This window comes from Oryctolagus cuniculus, chromosome 1 (assembly GCF_051225735.1).
Source record: "Oryctolagus cuniculus isolate XC-2025 breed Fujian yellow rabbit chromosome 1, ASM5122573v1, whole genome shotgun sequence".
Lineage (NCBI taxonomy): Eukaryota > Metazoa > Chordata > Mammalia > Lagomorpha > Leporidae > Oryctolagus > Oryctolagus cuniculus.
The window spans coordinates 117,136,798-117,158,678 of NC_142867.1; the positions used below are offsets into that span (position 1 = coordinate 117,136,798).

Consider the following 21,881-nt stretch of genomic DNA (forward strand, 5'->3'; position numbering starts at 1 on the left):
ATTCTTCAAATATTAACACATGGGAGAATATTACATTTATAATAATCAAGAGAGGTTGTGCAGATAAGGGACTTCACTGAGGACAAATGAAAAGGCAGAAAGAATTAAAAGAGTTGTGGAATAGTAATAGATCTTTTTTATTAACACTGGTAACAATTTTCAGGAGATATCTCTCTCAGGGAAACTGATTTGCTCTAAAATATTCCACTGATAGAGAAATTTATTTTGACAGTCTGTTCAAGAAGTCCCAACACTTCCAGGTTCATCATCCAAAATATTGACATTTTACTAATTTTTACTAAATATAAGTGTTATTCAAAAGCACATTAACTCATATAACATGTAAAGATTTTAGTTACATTTGGTTTGTAGAATAAAATGAAATGTAAAAAAAAATAGCAGTCAATATGATGTTCACTTGGAGGAGAGGCCATCACTGGCCTCTGTCAAACTCACATTTCTTCCTAGTACATTACCTTCTCCTTATTCCCTAAAACTTCCCCTCATTGCTCCCAGTATCTATTACCTTTGTGTCTTTGCTTCAAGTCTTCTGCTTCTTTGCAATTCTATTGTCTTCTTCATGCTGCGTAGTAATCCTGTGGTGCAGAACTGCTTTGTAAGGAAATTTCTCCAGTTAGGCTGTGAAGGATTTGCTGCTATGAACAAATAATCTATTACGAGGAAAGAAAATGATCCAATATAAGCGGGGAGAATTATATACATCAAATAGAAGCATTAGGACTTCAACAATTTCTGTTAGAGGAATGTTGATCTATAAAAGACTGTGGTCAGGGCCGCTGCTGTAGCCCAGCAGGTTAAAGCCTCAGCCTGCAGTGCGGCAACCCATATGGGAGCAGGTTCAAGTCTCGGCTGCTCCACTTCTGACAAGCTCCCTGCTAATGTGCCTGGGAAAGCAGCAGAGATAGCTCGAGGGCTTGGGCCCCTATATCCATGTGGGAGACCCAGAAGAAATTCCTGGTTCCTGGCTTCTGGCTTCCAATCAACTCAGCTCCAGCCATTGCAGCCATCTGGGGAGTGAACCAGTGGATGGAAGACCTCTCTCTTTCCTTGTCTCTATCTCTCTCTGTAACTCTCGTTCAAATAAATAAAATAAATGTTAAAAAAAAGAAACTAATATTTCTAAACTAAGACTAGGGTCATGCACGAAGGGGACACTTATCTTCTGATCTTGAGATCTCTTTCCATGTGAAGAAGCACTAATGCAATCAGCTGGCCATTCTGCAGCCCCTACCTGACTGGTGATAACTTCTTTTTCTCCCTTTTCTTTTAGAAAGCCAGGAAGCATGTGCCTTTCCACTAAGTTGGTGACCAGTCAGTAACTGTTTAATTATGAATAGAAGGCTGAAATGCTTTAAGATATGTTAGCCTCTTCACATTCAAGTTCATGTATTTGTGTCCAAATACATCTAATTTCTCGCAAGTTCACCACTCAGAAGTGAAAATTGGTGTTATATGTTACATTCTTGAATTTCTACCAGAAATAAAATAACTAAAGGCATAAAAGAAGATAATAAAACATTAAAATACAAGCATGTTGTAAAAGGTGACATAAATTTGAAATGTAACTACATGGAATTTACATAAAGAAATATATAATCAATGAAATTAAAAAGTGGCTAGGTGAGTAAAGTGGTAGATTAAACACAGCTAAAGAGGGAATGGATACATAGAAAACTGATCTAGCTAAATAACATAATATGTAGCACAGGATTAAAAATACACAATGTGAAATAAACCTAAATGATTCAGAAGACAGATGTTTGATATAAGTCCAGAAAGAAATCCAGAAAAAAAAAACTGAGGAGTGGTACTCTCAAAATACTAGTTATTGAGAATTACTTAGAATTTTAAAAACATGAATTCTTATATATAGAATAAATAAACCTAAATGAACACCTAAAGACAGTAAAATTTTAAAAAAGATAGGTAATTAATAGAAAATTTTTCAACAGCAAAAAGATAATAAAGTAATGGCATACTCCATTTCCAGTGCTGTGGGGAAAATAATAAATATTAATCTATAATTCTATATTCAACTAAGCTTTCATTTGTGAATGATGGTTAAATAAGGACAATCTCGGGCAATGCCTGGGGGATCCTACCACTACCATATTCTCACTGGAAAGAAAATCAACACAGTGAAAGCTATGAGATCAGAAACAGAGGGACAAAAGACAAACAGCCACAGCATGGGAAGAAATTAGTGAGTGAACAATTACATAGGTTTAAATAGGCAGTAAGTTTATGCAATTAAAATGATGATAATAATTGTATTTTGGGCATTTAGAAACACATAAAACTAACTTACCAAATTATAATAACATGAAAATGGGAGACAAGGATATTAATGTTAAAATAGTTATAATTCTTTAGCTACTTGAGAGGAGTGTACACATACTGATTATTTTTTACCTTATTAAATTAAACGTACTAAAATCTTTACATGTTTACAGCAATGAAAAGAAAGGGGAAAAGGAGCAGATAAAAGTATAATAGTGGCTGGCGCCACGGCTCAATAGGCTAATCCTCCACCTAGCAGCGCCAGCCCACTGGGTTCTAGTCCCGGTTGGGCACTGGATTCTGTCCTGGTTGCCCCTCTTCCAGGCCAGCTCTCTGCTATGGCCCGGGAGTGAAGTGGAGGATGGCCCACGTGGTTGGGCCCTGCACCACATGGGAGACCAGGAGAAGCACCTGGCTCCTGCCTTCGGATCAGCATGGTGTGCCGGCCGCAGCGGGCTGGCCACGGCGGCCATTGGAGGGTGAACCAATGGCAAAAAGGAAGACCTTTCTCTCTGTATCTCTCTCTCACTGTCCACTCTGCCTGTCAAAACAAACAGACAACAACAACAAAAGTATAATAGTAGTAATCATTCAAATATATAAGTAAAAATAGGAAATGCAAATGAACTAAGCACAATATTTAAATGAGACTTTCAGACTGGGAGGGGTCCAGAAGCCATACAATTCCCAATCCTTTCCCCAATACAGCTATGTTCTGTTCATAAAAGATTAATGTTGAAGGAGAAATAAAAATTAATTAAAAATAAAGGACTGAGGGGCCGGCCCCATGGCGTACTAGCTTAATCCTGCATCTGCAGTGTTGGCATCCCATATGGGCACCGGTTCTAGTCTCAGCTGCTCCTCTTCCAGGCCAGCTCTCTGCTGTGGCCCAGGAGTGCAGTGGAGGATGGCCCAAGTGCTTGGGCCCCTGCACCTGCATGGGAGACCAGGAAGAAGCACCTGGCTCCTGGCTTCAGATCTGCTCAGCTCTGGCTGTCGCAGCCAGTTGGAGAACAAACCAGTGGACAAAAGACCTTTCTCTCTGTCTCTCCCTCTCACGGTCTGTAACTCTACCTCTCAAATAAATAAATAAATAAACAAAATCTTTAAAAAAAGAATTCTATCTATGAACTACATTGAATCTGTTCTCTTTTTATGAATATCACAATAACATGATGAATATTGTATTGTGGTAATTATCATATATTTCCTATGACCCTGAGAATCTAATGTATCAACAAATTTCTTATAAAATACAAACCCTACTAAATTAACTCCATAATTAAATTAAAACAAATGAAATAGACTTTAAATATTAATATTGGAAGTAAATCATTACATGCTAATATAAATAACAAGATGAAAAAAATTTGATATACACTTACCAACATTCTCAAAATATGCACAATCTGTCAGAATTTTAAGAATTTACCAATTCTAAAAGCATAGTATGAGATTTTTTTCTTTTTTTTAATAGAAAACTTTTATTTAATAAATATAAATTTAGAAAGTACAACTTTTGGATTATAGTGATTTTTCCTCCCATAACCACCTTCCCACCCTCAAACCATCCCATCTCTTACGCCCCCTCCCACCTCACTCTTCATTAAGATTCAGTATGAGACTTTATAAACCTCTCATGAATTTACAGATAAAGGGGTCTGAAAAGGAAATATCCCCTTTGAACAAGCAAGTTAATAAATGAGCCCTGCAGATGTTACATATAGGATCTTGCATTCAACAATGAAATATATTTTGTCACTTTTAAGTACATACAGAATTTGCTTATGAACTAATTCTTATTCAGTCTCAACAAATACAAACAAGTGACATGAAGACAATATTCTCCAGTATCATACATTAAAATAAGAAATAATAAAAACATTTACCTTCCTTGCATTTTGAATTCTGTGAAACACTTTCAAATATTTCATAGTGCAAGAAGCAGTTCAAAATGAGAATTAGAAAATGTTCAGAACTGAATGACAATCGAAACACATATAGTAAAACTTGAAAGACATTGAGTAGTAGTTAGAGAGGTAACAGCCATTTTGAAACTGGTGTGTCAGGGTTAGAATGTAAGCATTAAGGTAAATTGAAAGAACAACAATATTTTAATACTAATATAATATTCATACTGTAATACTATAAAATACTATAATAGTTTAATAATATTAGAAGAGAAAAAATGTGAAAAATACAAAAACAGGAATAAAACATCAAAAGTTGACTACTCAAATGACCAATAAAGTAGAAAATAATTATGTTAAAATTAATCAAGAAGTAATGGAGAAGATTCAAATAAGTATCAAGAATGGAGAAAGGGGACATAATTTAAAAGATGAGGCAAAGGAGAAAACATTCTTACAATACCATGAATGATGTCCCATAAGAAATCTGAGGGGCCAGCTAGTTAAACTGCTGCTTGCAAATGCTGGCATCCCATAGAGGAGTGCCAGTTCAAGTACTGGCTGTTCCACATATATATATATATATATATATATTGACAGGCAGAGTTAGACAATGAGAGAGAGAGACGGATAGAAAGCTCTTCCTTCCCTTGGTTCATCCCCAAAATGGCTGCTATAGCCGGTGCACTGCGCCAATCCGAAGCCAGGAACCAGGTGCTTCCTCCTGGTCTCCCACACGGGTGCAGGGCCCAAGCACTTGAGTCATCCTCCACTGCCTTCCCGGGCCACAGCAGAGAGCTGGACTAGAAGAGGAGCAACCGGGACAGAACCGGCACCCCAACCAGGACTAGAACCTGGAGTACTGGTGCAGTAGGCGGCGGATTAGCCTAGTGAGCCCCGGTGCCGGCTGGCTGCTCTACTTCTGATCAGCTCCTTGTTAATGCACCTGAGAAGGAAGAGGATGGCCCAAGTATCTGTGTCTCTGCCACCTATGTGGGAGACCCAGATGGAGTTCCAGGATCCTGGATTCAGTGTGGCCCAACTCTAAACCTTGAGGCCATCTCAGAGAATGAACTAGCAAATGAGAGACTCTCGCTCTCTCACTCTCACTCTCTGTCTCCCTTTACCTCACCCTCGTCTGTCACCTTCATTTCAAAAATAATATTTGAAAGCTTAGATGCACTAGACAACTATTTGTAACAATATACGACTATTTGTATAGTATAAAAACCTCATTTAAAAACTGATCTGAATAAATATATAATCAGTAAAGAAATTAAATTGCTAGTTTGAAGTTCCTATCTCACCAAAAAATCTTGAGAAAGTTTTACAAGTGCTTTGTAAGAAACTAAAAATGAAGTATCTCTAACTTATGTGAACATTTCTATGGACCAGAAATAGAAGGACAGTATAAGAAAGGACTGTTAATAAGGTAATGTCATATGGTGAGAAGGTTACAATTTATTCTCATTATTATGCTCCATAAATAAACAAAATTATCTGACATGGTATCACAAAGTAGAAAGCAGGAGTTTTAATAGGTAGTCCGACTAATTAAATTATAAAGTTATTTCTTAATGGGAAAGAATATTTCAATTAGATATGCTCCAGAAACAATTATATGTAAGGATGTGCGTTCCCTTATTGACTTTTTTTTTTTTTTTACAGGCAGAGTGGGCAGTGAGAGAGACAGGGAGAAAGGTCTTCCTTTACCGTTGGTTCACCCTCCAATGGCCACTGTGGCCTACGGGCTGCAGCCGGCGCACTGCACTGATCTGAAGCCAGGAGCCAGGTGCTTCTCTGGTCTCCCATGCGGGTCCGGGGCCCAAGCACTTGGGCCATCCTCCACTGCACTCCTGGGCCAAAGCAGAGAGCTGGACTGGAAGAGGGGCAACCGGGACAGAATCCGGCACCCCAACCGGGACTAGAACCCGTTGTGCTGGTGCCGCAAGGTGGAGGATTAGCCTAGTGAGCCACGGCTCCAGCCCCCTTATGGACTTTTATTACAGCTTATTAAACTGGAAAAATTCAGGAGACTTCCCTGACTACAGTTCGTTTTGAAACTGTCTGAAAGTAACTAGTCTAGAGATTTAGACAAGAAAGTTTGTTAGGAGAATGATGATTTTCGAAACTCTTGGCAAATTCTAAAGTTTTTTAGGAGAACAAAATATACATTTTTATTTTTATTTATGCTTTAATTTTACTAACAGAGATAAAATCTCTTGGGTGATGAAATCTTTCAGTGATTATGTGGAGCTCTAATTTGTTTTTTTGTTAATTGTGTATGGCACACAGAACCAACTCTTGAGAGATTTTGTAAACCTTTGGGAATTAGTTGTGGTATATTTCTAAGTCAGACATCAACATTTCCAAGTAATGCTAGGATTCGAGTTTTTGAAGGTAAATGTCTTAAGGTAAGTGAATGGCAATCCTCAGCAGGTTGTATAAATTCTACATGGGGTTTGGGCTGGTTCTATTTAAATGCTCTAATTAATGGTTAGTCCTTCAAATGACCAAATAAAAATGTATTATTCTTGATTACTTAGGCAATACCTATTGTTTCAATCCTGATTAAACATCAGGGGAAACTAAGTCAATGTACAATTCTCTAGTTCTGATCTAACAGGTTTGAAAGTTTGGTATGAAGTCATGCATAACAGAGAAAGACAAGGAGGGAGGCACTGATTTGTTGGAGGTTCAGATATTACACCTAAAAGGTCACCTTACTTTGCTGTTTCTGCAACAGAAAAAAGTTCAAACTGAAGTCTAATAGCTATTAGCACCTCAATTCTATTATTTTGTTAGTCACGTCCACACTGATTTGAGCAATTCCTATAATTTAGAGATTTTAAAACATTTCTTAGGCTCCAGGTTTAGAGACTGTTAGTTATATTGGTTCATGTAGACAAGTGAGGAAATGGAAATGAGCTACTCTTAAATCATTAGAACTAGACTGGAAGCCATGTTTATCAAATCTGAAGGCTATATTGGGATATGCTCAGAATAAAATGGTAAGCAGTCTTATTTTAATGTTATTTACAAAAAAGTAATTAGATCAGGATTGTGCTTTCTATAAAAGTGAGGTAATTTGGGACTTAAGCTTGGGAACAAAATAAAAGTATGCAGACTTAAGAACAGCATTCAAGAAGGTCGGGGAGAATCCAGGCTCTGGTTTACAATCAGAGTCTTTGTTCTTCAGCTTTAAGAAGTCCCTGAAAAGGATCAAATTATGGGATAGATGGAGCTATCAGGGATGGAGTCAACCAAGAGGGGCATTGCATTCTGCTTTGGGTGATCAGGAACTAAGACTAATGCCCCCTTTCATTTCCTTCTACAGATCTCTTTTAAGAGATGGCTGCTCCAAATCATTCTTCAGTGACTGACTTTATCCTTGAAGGGTTAACAAACTGCCCGGAACTCCAGCTGCCCCTCTTCCTCCTTTTCCTGGGAGTATATGTGGCTACAGTAGTGGGGAACCTGAGCATGATCCTCTTAATTTCTCTCAGCTCTCAACTTCATTCTCCAATGTATTATTTTCTCAGTCACTTATCCTTCATTGACCTCTGTTACTCATCTGTCATTACTCCTAAGATGCTGGTGAGCTTCGTGTCAGAGAAGAACAGCATCTCCTTTCTGGAGTGCATGGCTCAACTTTACTTCTTCCTTATTTTTGTAATTGCTGAAGGGTACCTGCTGACAGCCATGGCTTATGACCGTTATGCTGCTATCTGTAGCCCACTGCTTTACAATATTGTCATGTCCCATAGGGTCTGCTCCATCATGATGGCTGTGGTATACTTCCTGGGTTTGTTTGGGGCCACAGTCCACACTACCTTCATGTCAATGCTGTCATTCTGTGGGTCTCATGTTGTCAGTCATTACTTTTGCGATATTCTTCCTTTACTGACCCTGTCTTGCTCCAGCACCCACATAAATGAGATTCTGCTGTTTATTATTGGAGGAGTTAACACCTTAGCACCTACGCTGGCTATTCTCATCTCTTATGCTTTCATCCTCTCTAGTATCCTCCGCATTCGCTCCACTGAGGGACGGTCCAAAGCCTTTGGCACATGTAGCTCCCACCTCATGGCTGTGGGCATCTTTTTTGGGTCTATCACATTCATGTACTTCAAGCCCCCCTCCAGTGTCACTATGGAAGAGGAGAAGGTATCCTCTGTCTTCTACACCACTGTGATCCCCATGTTGAATCCCCTGATCTACAGCCTGAGGAACAAGGATGTGAAGAATGCACTGAGAAAAGTTGTTGGGGGAAGGTAGGCATCTTGAAAATGTGGGTTCTAATAAGGAGTAAGGAAAATCTACCAGATGAAAGAATGCCATGAACCCATTGCAACTTCAGTTTCCTTCCAGAGAAGTGAGTTCATGGCTGTTTACAAATATATATTTTATACTTCATAATGGTTGACCCTTTTTGACTCTTTTTTGGAGATTATCAAGCAACATAATTTTCTTTGGAAATGTATTAGAGAAAAAAATATTGACAGAAGGGGGACAAACATATAGCACAATTTATGTTGAACAAATAAATTTTGAGAATGCTTGAGGACTAACGTGTGAGTTAAGGGCTGTCTTTGAGACAGGATGATGCTAATTGGAAAATCAAAATTCCTGGAGGGCAGGATGAGGAGTGTCTTTAAATTTTTGACAGAAGGGGTTGTTTTTGTCTAAATTCCAAATACTGAGATATTGAGGATATTGAGATGGGTTGTTATGGATGTATTATAGTGAAGAACAATTGTGGGTAGATCATAAGAGGGTAGAACAGTGGAAAGAGGAGTGTAGAGAAAGAAAGAAAGGAAGAGTGAGACCATTAGGTTTAAGTGGTGGGTTAAGATGGCAAAAACATAGGCTAATCTTTTCAACAACTTACACACATTCAGTTAAGATCACTAATAACCTCCCTGGAGTCTTGTATTCCCTGCCTTTGGAGACCATTAATTAGCTGTGATTATACATTAAAAAGCCTGGCAAAATGTAGCTTCAATCAGGGGAGATGAATTCATTTTTTTTATTTTGTATTAGAATAATTATTTTTAAATTTATTTATTTTGAAAGAGCTACAGAGAGAGAGAGAGAGAGAGAGAGAGAGAGATCTTCTAACTGCTGGTTCACTCTCCAGATGGCTGTACCAGCCAGACTGGGGTCAGGTTGAAGCTAGGAGTCAGTCATATGGGTTTCCCATGTGGGTGGCAGGGCCATCTTCTGCCATTCTTCTCCAGCTTATAGCAGGAAATTGGATCAGAAGTGGAGTATCCAGGACATGACCTGGTGCCCAGATTAGATACTGGTATTGCAGGTGGCGATTTTACTGACTACACCACTATGCTGGCCCCTTAGAATAATAATTTTTAAAATATCAATTTTTTTTTTCTCTCAGGAGTATATAGTAGTTTTCTACTTCCTACAAAGATCCTGGTTCTCGAACACCCTGTGATTTGCCTCTATCCACCATTTTCCTGTGGTGGAACAGAAACGATCTATTTCCACCATGCTGGCACATCATTTCAGGCAACAGATCACACAACTTCTATGTATAAAACTCTTCTGGAATCATGTGCAGGAGGTGTGTTGATAACTGCATGATTTAGCATACCTGGATTGTGTCAGTGATGTGCATGAGAACATCAAAGAAGTCTCATTCAGATAGGCAGATTTGTGAAGTTGTGATTTAAGAATTGATTTAATGAATAACAGAATTATGATTCACAAAGACTTCTAGAGGCTTGAATCATAAACATATTTAATGAGATTAAAATGTAAATAGTGGATATAGAAGTCTGTACTTCTACAAAAATGAAGAGAAGGGAAATTCAATGAGGAACTGCAGAGAATTAAGGGCTTTTGATGACAATGAAGTCAAAATACATAAACAATATAACTACTAAAACCAGTCGCATTTTCATGCCTGCATTAGAAACAGTTTAGTATTTAAAATAAGAATTATTCTAGCCATCATTTCCACTATAACAATTGGACTATTTTACTTGAATATAATTTATTTTGTGAATATCACTTTCCAATAGGTCATTGGCATTTTAAAGTATATTCTGAGGAGGGTGGTGATGAAAAGGAAGGGACTTGAAATCTTACATCTATTGATTTGGTCATTCATTTGATCCCTCTTTTAACAAATATTTTTCAAATCTCCAGTACATGCCTGGAAACCTTTCTCATTTTGGATGATTAACAGAGGAGCAAAAATCACAAAGTCCTTGCCCTCATTCGATTTAGGTTTTAGTCTCAAAGACAGACAATAAACACATACATATACAATCTAAGAAATATTTTCAAATGAAAATAAAGCAAGAGAAGAGAATAGAGACTGGTCATAGATATTGGAGGACGAGTAGCTTACACATGGAAGAGCTGGGGTTAATTATTGAAGTTGTAGTAGTCTTTGCTAAAGGCACAAATAAGTTGGGTGGGTGGGAGAAAGCTCCACAATGTCACATCTTTCCTCCAATAAGGAGCACTCTTCCGAAAATCAGAACCATCCAAGTAACAACCAGAATCTTAGCTAGTTTGTGAGCTATTCAGCAAGAAGGATTTGGGTAGAGACTAAATTGTCTATCTGTGACGTTTCTGAGGAACTTACATACTGACTGGGATTTGGCCAAGTTAATCCATTTGCTCAGTTCCAACGCTGAGGCTTTTGTGATCCATTCTGTCTCTCGTACTCATCACTACTGATCCTTTTTGCTCCCTTCCTCTTTGCTGTCTTAGGCCTCCCCTCCTTTCCCCCAGCACTCACTCTCTTTCTTTCCTTTCTTCTTTCTTCTTAGGCCCTGTAAGTGAAGGCTAATTGCTTTTATTATTTTCCTCCTTATTGTCTTTAGCTGATAATAAGGAATATTTTTAAATAAGATTTTTTTGAATATGAATGTTATCGAGGCCTTAGTTGAGTGCAATGTATAATAGCTATTTAAAGTTGGTTTTTTTTTTTTTTTTTTTTTTTTTGCCAGGCAGAGTTAGACAGTGAAAGAGAGAGAGAGAGACTTGAGAGTTATAGACAGTGAGAGATACAGAGAGAAAGGTCTTCCTTCGGTTGGTTCGCCTCCCCAAATGGTCGCTACGGCCAGTGCTGCACTGATCCGAAGCCAGGAGCCTGGTACTTCCTCCCGGTCTCCCATGTGGGTGCAGGGACCCAAGCACTTGGGCCATCCTCTGCTGCCCTCCAACGCCACAGCAGAGAGATGGACTGGAAGAGGAGCAACCGGGACTAGTACCCGGCGCTTTACCTGGGACTAGAACCCGGTGTGCTGGCATTGCAGGCAGAGGATTAGCCAAGTGAACCATGGTGCTGGCCAGTTATTTAAAGTTTTAAGCAACAGTATTTTATGTCCACGGTAGTATATCATGAAGTATAAATGTTTGTGTTCTGACATTCTTATCATTCACTTTACTAAAATAACCAAAAGTTTAGATATCTATATCAAATAGTACAATTTGCATTATGTCCTGTTTGTCTTAAGAGTTTTACTTTATTTTATTTGAAATATTTATTTATTTATTTGAAAGACAGAATTTCAGATTGAGGGAGAGAGATCGATCTTCCATCTGCAGGGTCACTCCCTGTATGGCCAGGACTGTCACTGGGCCAAGACAAAGCCAAAAGCCTAGAACTCCAGCTCAGTCTCCCATGTTGGTGGCAGAGACCCAAATGCCCAAACAGCATCATTTTCTGCTTTCCCAGGTGTACTAGCAGGGAGCTGGATAGGAAGTGGAACAGCTTAATGTGCTGAACCACAATGCCAACCCCTGCCTTCATAATTTTAGTTAACCAGGTTACGGTCAATACTCTTCTCCAAGATGCTCCTCATTATTCAGATCAGCATTGCTGATAAGCATTTCCTTCGCACAAGTTATGACCAACTCTGTATCCTGTGATAATCTAATTTAGGAGATGTTTTCATTGAGCGCTTCATGTGCTATATTACGAGCTGGTTACATTGTATTTATTTATATATAACCTTTATAACAAATGCCTGTAATTTGGCTCCTTTATCTTCAGATCACTAATGAAAACATTGTCCTCAGAGTTTAAAGGGACTGCTCAAGTTCACATAGTTTGCAAGAGCCAGGACTTGAACTCAAATCTAGGGCAGCTTGATTCCAAATCCCTGCCTTTTCCATTGCATCAGCCTCCTGGCTTGTTAGGCTTACAAACTACTTTTGCCTTGAGAAAGGAGAACCCTGGTACTTAATTAACAATGGTTTATTAATGAGATATTGAGTCTCCTCTGAGTAATTTAAATCCAATGAAACTGTCTGTATCATTTCTTTCACTTTATAATCTCTACACAAAATTCCTGATTTGAACACTTACTGAGGTTCCAAATGTAGCTTTTTATAAACTTAAGACATCATTTTTAAAAAGATTTATTTGAAAGTCAAAGTTACAGAGAGAGAGATAGAGAGAGAAATGCTGATCCCAAGACAACATTATGTCAAAGAAAAAAAAGAAATTTGATTTTAATACAGCAATAAATATTTATGTTCCACATAATTCATTCATATTTGAAAAGTTTATGTACATATAAAGTAAACTTGTAATGTCATGTTATTTGGCATATGGATATTAATGCTACCTTCACGGAATTATTTCTTTTACATAATAATATTCCTTTCTTCTCTCATTTTATATTTGTAATGAGTTACACATTATGTGATGTCAATACAGCCATCCTTGCTCTAAAAATAGTATATATATCCAAGTCTGTAATTTTGTGTGTGTGTATTAAGCAAATAAGGCAAAATGTTAGAAACCGTTAAATTTATGCAAGAGCACAACAGGTTAAACCACCACTTGCAACACCTTCATCCCATGTGAGAGTGACAGTTCACGACTCGGCCCCTCTTCTAATCCTGTTTCTTTCTTTTTTTTTTTTTTTTTTGAGATTTACTTATGTATTTGAAAATCAGAGTTACAGAAAGATAGAGATAGAGATAGAGATAGAGATAGAGATAGAGATAGAGATAGAGATAGAAAGAAAATCTTCCATCCCTGGTTCACTTCCCAGATGGCTGCAATGGCCAAAGCTGGGCCTGGCTGAAGCTAGGAGCCTGTAACTAACTCCATCTGGGTCTTCCATGTGGCTGTCAGGGATCCAAGCACATGGGTCACCCTCTATTGCTTTCCCAGTCTCATTAGTAATGGAACTAGATCAAAAGTGGGGCAGTTAGTATTTTTACAAGCACTCATATGGGATGTTGGCATCTCAGGCAGCAGCTTAACCCACTGTACAACAATGCTGGTCCCTCCGATACAGTCTTCTGCTGTTGCATCCTGAGAGGCAGCAGATGATACTTCAAGTGCTTGGGCCCCTGCCACCCACCAGGGAGATGAAGATGAGTTCCGTGCTCCCAGTATTTTCTGAACCAGTCTTGGCTATGCAGGCATTTGAGGAAGTGAATCGTCTCTGTCTCTTGTCTCTGTCTCTGTCTTTGTCTCTCTCTGTCACTCTCTGAGTGTATGTGTATGAGTCTGTCTCTCCTTCTATCACTGTGCCCTTCAAGTATGCCCTTTAAATGTTGTTAAATTTGTTCCATGATCATTTAAGTCTTCATTGTTTTTCCTGTATTTTTTGAAATATTTATGATAAAATTATATAATTATATATTTTATAATAAAAATTACCAAATCTTGATCCACTAAAAGGTTTTCCAGAGTCCTCTCTCTTTTCCAGAGGGGATATTACATTGCATGGTAAGCCATAAAAATTTGTGTGTTATGACAGTTATAATGAAATAAAATTGAACATAAAATTAATTCTGTGAGATTGGAAAGATATTTTCACTGGTATATTCTACCCTCTTTGGGGATAAGTTGATTATTTATGGTATCTTTGTCACTTACGGACCCAGGAGCCTCGATAACATTTTCATCTCAGAGGTATAAGTGCTGAAGACTTGAATCTGCCATTCTTGGATTTATATGTGAATATATGTCGATAATAATAAGAATTGAGTTTGGTGATGAGAATTTCAAGTTCAGTGAATCCTTAAATCCATAATTTATTAGCATAAGTATTTTTTTTGTTTGTTTGTTTTATTTTTTTGACAGGCAGAGTGGACAGTGAGAGAGAGAGACAGAGAGAAAGGTCTTCCTTTGCCGTTGGTTCAGCCTCCAATGGCTGCCGCGGCCGGCACGCTGCAGCCGGCGCACTGCGCTGATCCGATGGCAGGAGCCAGGTACTTATCCTGGTCTCCCATGGGGTGCAGGGCCCAAGGACTTGGGGCATCCTCCACTGCACTCCCTGGCCATAGCAGAGAGCTGGCCTGGAAGAGGTGCAACCGGGACAGAATCCGGCGCCCCGACCGGGACTAGAACCCAGTGTGCCGGCGCCGCAAGGCGGAGGATTAGCCTAGTGAGCCGTGGCGCCGGCCTTAGCATAAGTACTTGAACAGAAGAACTGCAATATGAGAAAATGAAACCGTGGCTTGTAATGTTGACTCTGTACAGTAATAGGCTCTCTCTGAGACATGTGCAACTTACAGAATCAAAGATGTCTACAAAAGACATCTTTATCATTGGCAGTAGCATACATGTTAAGATATGGTAATATTATATAGAAAAGGTTTACCAATGATGGCATTTTAAAAATTGAAAATGAAGAAGTGGAACCGAATCACAGTCTTCTAATAAAAAGTCTTAGTGTTTGGGGGCTGGGTAAGGGTACGGTGTTGACAGAGGGATGATGAAGGACAGGTTGGCAGTGAATTAGTACTTATGTTTATAAAGGTGTGAGTGCAGCACAGGTGACAATATCACACCCAGGCTCCCAAGTACAAGCGCAGCATACATAATCCAGAAGCAAATGAAAAGCAGGGGCTGAGCGCAAAGAATGTTTGCTGAGAGATGAAAGTGAGAGTTTGGGTCTGCTCTGTTGCATCTATTTTGACAGCTTCTTTAGCACTCAGTGCAGAAAAACCTGGGCATGAATTTAGAAATAATGGAATATGCAGTATAGACTATTTGTTAGAAACCTCTAAGATATGCCATGTGAACCACTGGAAATGAACCATCCTGATCTGGCATAACTACTGAGCTGTGTGCTTAAAGAAAGAGAAAGAGAGGAAAAAAATAGGAGAGCCAGAGCGTGGCAGCTTTTTTTAATACAAGATCATGAACAGCGAGGGGGAGAGGATACCATTTTTTTTCTTTTTTTTCATTTAAAGTATTTTGATAAATCCTGGCAGAGGCTCCAATTTTCATAAGAGAAACACAAGGAAGGGTGTGTCTTTTTATTACCAAATTCTTGTTAACACAGCTAAGTGGTTAATTACTCAAATGCATTAACTGAGTTCTCCTTATGGGCAAAGTGTCGTTCTCAAGTAGACGATCTTCTGTAGAAATAAAGTGGGCTACTGTAATTATAAATTTCAAAAAATTATAAATTATAACATCAGACGTTCAGGACTTCAGTATACTCAAATACCCTAATGACAGGAAAAACTCCCCCTGCTCCTGTTTCTGGAAGTGGCCAGTTTATTTACAGGGAACAGATCAGGTATCAGAAAAATATAATCCAAACTTAAGCATTCATAAAAGATGGAGTTAGGGAATGATTGTACCTTTATGATATAATACAAACAACACAAAGTATATTCTGAGTCTAAAATGCTAACATCTATGCAAGCCAATCAAGAAAATGACACAGCTCAATACAAACCAATATCTACTTCAAAATAAACCAACTTACAGACCAATTACAGTTTATGGGAAAAATAAAAATATAAAACACCAATCCTTCCCCCTGGTGCTGAAATGATAGCTCCTTAGACACATGGCCTCACTGCGAGGCAATGGGGTAGGCTGGGTAAATTCATGGCACACAGTAATCAAACAACACAACCAAGTTGACTGTGTGTGGTCCCAATGACTTTTCAACATATTTTTCAACATTGCAGTTGTAGGAATGGAAATCGAAGAACTAAATATTTTCTTACACATAGCTGACAAGATTCTTACTGCCCCAAAGTGAAAGCATGGCACATCCCCACCTCAACACAAGCTATTTTGTCCATCATAAGTAAGATGTGATTTCACAGGACATCAGGTTCCCAAGGTCTAAGTGCTTCCTTCATATGTTCTCATTTTTTTTCCCTGAACTAAACAGCCTCCCCTTCCAGGTCAAGCGCTATCTTCTGGCAAAGTACCTTCAGGATAAACACGTGTTATCATGTATCTATGCCACACTTCCAGACTCCACTGACAAACTTAACACTCAACTCCTGCTCTTTCTTTTCACAATTCTCTGTGATTTGCTTTATGCTATCATTTAAAACTAGAAAGAAAAAAAAAACATAATTCCCTCTGAAGAAGACTTCTTCAAAGAGCCCAATGCTGTTTCCAGCTCTTGCTGTGCCCTCCAAAGTCAAACTCAACCTCATGGAAGTGAAATTCTCTTGAAAAGAGTAGTCTCCCATTCATAACTTGCTAATAACTTTTTTTTTGACAGGCAGAGTGGACAGTGAGAGAGAGAGGAAGAAAGGTCTTCCTTTGCCGTTGGTTCACCCTCCAATGGCCGCCGCGGCCGGTGCACCGCGCTGATCCGATGGCAGGAGCCAGGTACTTATCCTGGTCTCCCATGGGGGGCAGAGCCCAAGGACTTGGGCCATCCTCCACTGCACTCCCTGGCCACAGCAGAGAGCTGGCCTGGAAGAGGGGCAACCGGGACAGAATCCGGCGCCCCGACCAGGACTAGAACCCGGTGTGCCGGCGCTGCAAGGCGGAGGATTAGCCTAGTGAGCCGTGGCGCAGGCCAGCTAATAATTTTCTAAATGTAGTGATTAAATAAAATTAAAATCAAATAATAATTAAATAACAAACTTAAAATAAGTTTTAAAAAATATAGAGATAGGTCAGTTTCCAACAAATTCACATTTCTTTCTGTGCCAGTTTCCACAATGAGTGGGCAACACTGCCCCCGAAAGGATTTCTGGTGTTAATGTCCCTCAGCTCCTAGAGTGAGAAACTGTCCAGGGTGCACTACCTAGTGGCCACCACACATTCTTTTGTTTCTGGGACGCAGTCTACTCTGGACCACCTGCAAAAGACCTGAAGACTTGGTGTTTCCAGAAAGGCCATGAGACCTCTGGAAGAAGATCAGAAATCAGCATTTGTTACAGTGGTTTCAAAACCTTAGCCTGCAGAATCACCCAGAGGGCTTCTATTACCTCAGGCTGCTGGGCCCCATATCCAGAGATTCTGATTTGTCTATCAGGGTTCTGTCCAGGAATTTGCCTTTCTAACAAGATGTCAGGCAATGCTCATTTGCCAGTCCAAGGACCATACTTGGTGAGCCAGGCACTGAACTCAATCTTCACAACTGGCTGAGAGGTTGTATGCACTGTTTTACAGGACAGGAAGCCAGTCTGGGAGAGATCAGGTGGCCCAGGCCATGCCATTGTTCACAAAGCCTTTAATAAACTCACAGTGTCTGACTCACAGCCCACCACTCTCTTCCCTGAACTCCATGGCAGGGACTGAAGGGGTCAGTGACCTCCCTGCTTTCTGGCCTCAGCTTCTTCATACAACAGGCAGGACTCCATGACTGCTCAGCTGGCCTCCCCTCTAGAAGCACCTGCAGGTCTGGCTTGAAGCCAACCAGGAAAAGTCAGCTCCATTCCCAGGATACTGGAGGGAGGAGCGGGCCAAGCCAGTTCCAGGTTTCTCTCTGGGTCCTGAATCTTCCTATGAAGCTTAATGAGGCGCAGGTTTGCTCTGGATTCTGAAATTCCTTGTTACCACAAATTCTGGAAGAGCGGCTTAAAAACAGGTGTCTCCTCTTAGGAGCACTTTGAGGACATCAAAGCCTAGTGGAATTTGGAGGGGACCCAGAGTGGGGGTATCCTCTCCAGTTTCAGCTCAAACCACCAGAGCAAGGGCAGGCATATGGTGCAGGGGCCTCATCCCATGTCAGAGTGCCTGGATTCCAGGCCCAGCTCTGCTTCCAATGCAGCATTCTGCTGATGCACACTCTAGGAGGCAGCATGTGATGTTCCAAGAACGTGAATCCCTACCACCAACGTGGGAAATCCAGATTGATTTCTGGGCTACTTGCTTCTGCCTGACCCAGCCACCATGGTAGTGAGCCCTTGCCTCCTCTGTCCCACCCCAAAGACTGAAACAGGAGTGTCTCCCCACTGTGGAAGACAGAAAAAGGGAAAATGTTTCAGTTCACATAGTCCCTCAGGAACACGCAAAAGTCTGCAGCCCCCAAGCCCAGGCAGGAAGTCACACGAGAGGATAAAGGGCCTTGGAGACCCTCCCGCTTGGCACAGCTTTTCTCAGTCTTTGCACTCAGCTCAGGGTTTTCCTGCAGGAGTTACAGATTTGGAGCATCCCATGGGGATGGCGTCTGGCCTCGGTCATGGGCGGGAAAGGATGGTCTCAGAAAAACAGCCCCGCGGGCAGGTCAGCTGAGACCTTGAGGTCGTGGCCGAGGCTGGACTTGGTGCAGAGCCGGACCCGGGCCTCCAGCTGCTCGCTGAGTTCGTCCAGGGCCCCCGTGCAGGACTCCAGGCTCTCGGCCAGTTTCTGAATCTTGGCCTTCAGCACGGCCTGGCTCACCCTGGTGGCCCCCTCTGCCCGCCTGAGGACGAGGAAGCCGCGTGAGCCGAAGACGACGATGAAGTAGACGGAGTTGTACAGGGCCATGGAGGCGTTCCTGCCGCTCTGCAGCAGCTGGCGGCCCCCGCGCCCGTGGCAGCGGCAGAAGAACTCGAGGCAGCTCAGGAGCTCCCGCATCTGGTGCTGGCACGTGGCCGCGATCTCCTGCACCTTCCATAGCTCCCGGGAGTTGCAGATCAGGGAGAGGTCGGCCGTGATGGTGACGGCCCCTCCGGCCGTGGCTACCCCCAACCCCACGCCCGACGCCAGCAGCGAGGCCCCTAGCGTGACCGGGCTTAGGGATAGCCCCACGACTGCACCCACGGCGCCCGCCGCGCTCAGCGAGCTGCCCGCCCTGTTGGCCGCCACCTCGCGCAGGCGCAGTCGCTCGCCGTGCAGCCGGCCGCGCCGGTCCAGCAGCAGCCCCCGGAAGCGCCGCAGCGCGTCGGCGTCCCGCCGCTCCCAGGCCGCCGGGCCTTGCGTGGCTTGCGCGGACTCGGACGCGCCGTCAGCCAGGAGCCTCGCCGCCGTCCTGAAGCCGGGGGTCGTCGAAGCTCCGCGGAGCCGCTACTGCCACCTTGCGGGAAGCGGGTGAAGTCCGCGGGAGCCGGCGCTGGGCTCTGAGAACAACCACGGGTCCTCTGTTCCTCAGGTTCGCATCATCCACTTCAGGCTGCCTCTGGGAAGGGAAAGTCCGAGATACCGTTTTTGTTCGCTGATTTTTAAGGGAAAATGCCTTTGCTCGCTTGTAAAGATTAGCACTGAGTAGCCTCTGATCAAGGGTCAGTTTCTTGTCCCTTGGAAGAAGGCAGATGAGTAAAGCTGTGGAGAGCGAAGCTAAATGTCCCATCTCCTCGCACCCCTGTTCACTCCCGCGCTGCGTTCTCGTCTGGTGGGTTACAAGCACAGTCTGTGAAACAGGCTTGGCTGACACAGGCGCTGGGGCAAAGGGCAGGCTGTCCCAGTCTGCACTTCCTGACAGTCTTCCTTAGCTATTGGCCACTACTCTGTGGATGTTCTTGTGATCAAAAAGATAGACAATTTATCCGGTGTGCACAGAGATTTTAAAACATGAAAAAAATGATAACAATTTAAAGTCTTTTTTACGTAAGCCGAAAAAGTCACCTCATATTCTATTTTCCATTCATGCTATACCCAAACACATTATGTAGCATCAAGCAACAGAAATTGTACAATGAGTCCCAAACTTTAATATTGAGTTACAAAGGACTTACGCAGGACATAGTAAATAATCCACCAGAGATGAAAAGTTTAAATGGAAAATTTCCATTAAGAATTAAAATTATTAATTATGGAGAGAGGAACTGAATAAATATAGCCCCAAATCGTTCATGGAAAAAAATAGTGCTAAGCCTTAAAAAATTTTGAGAATAAAAATAAGGAAAAGGTTTCAATCCTCTTACAATAATATACTAGGATAACTAAACCCGATAGAAGTAACACAAAAAAAGACGTTACATAACATCACCACTAAGAATATCAAATCAAAAATGCTAAACACAAGGTTAATCAATGAATTCAGCACTGAGCTAAGAATATAAAGCTCCTGGATTGAAAAGGACTTATTTGAATACAAGACTTTTCAATATTAAGATACTATAATATAATATTAATAAATTTAAAGATAAAAGAAAAATCTAAAAATGTCTACAAGCGATGAAGAAGCCATTGACAAAAATCATATTTTTATTCCTTCTCACTAATGTGCTCTATTAAATAGAAGATAGATAACTCTATAAATGTGCCTCCTTAACTATATGTGTGTGTATAGAGAGAGAATGAGTGTATATATTATATTTTTGTATATATAGTATACTATAGTATATATTATATATACAGATAAGGAACAGAGTGGTTATTTCCTCCTCTACTTCTTATTTTGAACAATTTAAAACTTACAGAACTGTTTCAAAAATGAAACAATGATCATTCACATATTATTCAACTGAATTTACCAGTTATTAACACTTTGCCACCTTGGTTTCAGCATTTTTGCTTATACCACACCAGATGCATGCACACATACACATGCTATACATATATGCTGTACCACGTGGGAGATGTCTGTACATCGTGACACTTCTTCTCTAAAATTTTTAACACCATCTAAGAGTGTGCAGATATTTTCCTTCAAAGCCACAATACAACTACCACACTTAATAAGTTTAACATTGATTCAAATGTATTATTGAACATATAATCCACATTTAAATGTCATCAGTGATCCCAATAATGTAGGTCATAGGTTCTTTTTCTTTTTTACTTTTTTATTTTTTAAAGAATTTATTAATACATTGGATTCAGAGAGACAGTAAATGCATGATAATTACTACAGCACAGTTCTCATCAGTTCTAAAGTTAATGTGTTACTAATGCAAAGAGATGCAGTTCATAGATACAATTCTAAGAATATAATGATACTTGCAGTCCTCTCTCCTTCTTTCCTCTCCTTTCTTAATCCCTCTTTTCTTCCTCCCTCCCCCCTCTTCCACCCCCTCATTTTTATTTACATCTAACTATCTAGACAATGACTATCAATTTTCTTTAGTATGCATTAACCCAGAATTTTTCCTCTGTCTTATAATATTTTTAAAGATTTACTTATTTATTTGAAAGTTAGAGTTACACACAAAAGAGAGAAGGAGAAGCAAAGAGAGAGAGGTCTTCCATCCGCTAGTTCATTTCCCAATTGACCATAACAGCCAGAGCTGCACCAAACAGAAGCCAGGAGCCAGGAGCTTCTTCCTGGTCTCCCACATGGGTGCAGGGGCCCAAGGACTTGAACCATTTTCTGTTGCTTTCCCAGGCCACAGCAGAGGGCTGGATCTGAAGTAGAGCAGCCAGGACTTGAATCAACATCCCTATGGGATGCTGGCACTGCAGGCAGTGGCTTTACCCACTACGCCACAAAGCCGGCCCAATGATACTGGTATTTTTAAATAATCATGTTAATTATACAGATTACCTCTCAGTTTTTTCTCTTTTGTTAAAATAACTAATGTTTTTTTTTAAGT

At 40.7% G+C, this 21,881-nt stretch overlaps 1 protein-coding gene and 1 pseudogene across 1 annotated transcript; one reads left to right on the forward strand and one right to left on the reverse strand.

The window, feature by feature from the left end:
• The first annotated feature begins 4,675 nt into the window (after positions 1–4,675).
• LOC100356687 (olfactory receptor 8D2-like) lies at positions 4,676–8,489 on the forward strand. The gene is made up of 2 exons (XM_002708841.3): positions 4,676–4,684; positions 7,563–8,489. The coding sequence occupies exons 1-2, from the start codon at positions 4,676–4,678 to the stop codon at positions 8,487–8,489; spliced, it is 936 nt and encodes a 311-aa protein (XP_002708887.3).
• Positions 8,490–18,317: 9,828 nt separating this feature from the next.
• On the reverse strand, positions 18,318–19,696 carry LOC127483214 (apolipoprotein L domain-containing protein 1 pseudogene; annotated as a pseudogene).
• Positions 19,697–21,881: the final 2,185 nt, after the last annotated feature.